Below are 704 nucleotides of genomic sequence, written 5' to 3' on the forward strand. Positions count from 1 at the left end.
CAAAATTGCACTGCTGTGGGAGGATCTCATCTAGCAGGTGGCAAATTACTAACATTCTTGTTCAAACGAGGTTCCTTCCTGAAAATTATTCTTGGAGATCAGGAATATAAACTTATTCTCTTGTAGATAATTGGAAATTCCTACCTGAAGAGATCGAAATTCCCACCCCAAATTGCTGGCAGTCCCTGACTCTCCCAGCTGTATCTGGGGAGGCAGCCCCCTCTCCTTCCACCAGAGGTTAAGAAAGCAGGTGCCCCACTCACCTTCTGAGGTGTGAAGAGCTACACAGGCAGCCAAGGCCAGGAGAGTGAGTCCCTTCTGCATTCCTGCCTGCCCCACCAGCACAGACCGCACTGCAGGTGAGTCTGTAAGATCAGGAAATGAGGCTAAAGCTGTCCTTGAGTACAGAGAAAGAGCATGGAGGAAAAGTAAGCCAGGAGGCCCCGCCCTGGGAGGTGCTGGGGTACCTATTTCTCAAGTTTCTTTCCTGGAGACCAGGCGCTTTCTTAAGACCAGGCCTGCGTTCAACCATCTGTGGCTCAGGAGCTGTCAGCGGTGATCTGGCAGCCGGTGAGGTCATTGTGAGGTCATTTGCATCGGAATCACTTGGAAACCATTTTAAAAATAAAATAGCTATCTATAAGAATTCCTCCATGGACCTGTAAATCAGAATTTTGAAGTAGGAGACCAGTAATTTGAATATT

The 704-nt window shown here is 48.0% G+C and overlaps 1 protein-coding gene across 1 annotated transcript in view; it reads right to left on the minus strand.

Annotated features, from left to right (window-relative positions):
• CCL28 (C-C motif chemokine ligand 28) overlaps positions 1 to 324 on the minus strand; it is a 19,848-nt gene extending 19,524 nt beyond the window's left edge. Inside the window, exon 1 of the mRNA XM_011373889.2 lies at positions 264 to 324. Within this exon, the coding sequence (XP_011372191.1) occupies positions 264 to 324 (61 nt within the window). The remainder of the gene's footprint in view (positions 1 to 263) is intronic.
• Between the last annotated feature and the right edge of the window lie 380 nt (positions 325 to 704).

Source organism: Pteropus vampyrus, unplaced genomic scaffold (assembly GCF_000151845.1).
Source record: "Pteropus vampyrus isolate Shadow unplaced genomic scaffold, Pvam_2.0 Scaffold234, whole genome shotgun sequence".
NCBI lineage: Eukaryota > Metazoa > Chordata > Mammalia > Chiroptera > Pteropodidae > Pteropus > Pteropus vampyrus.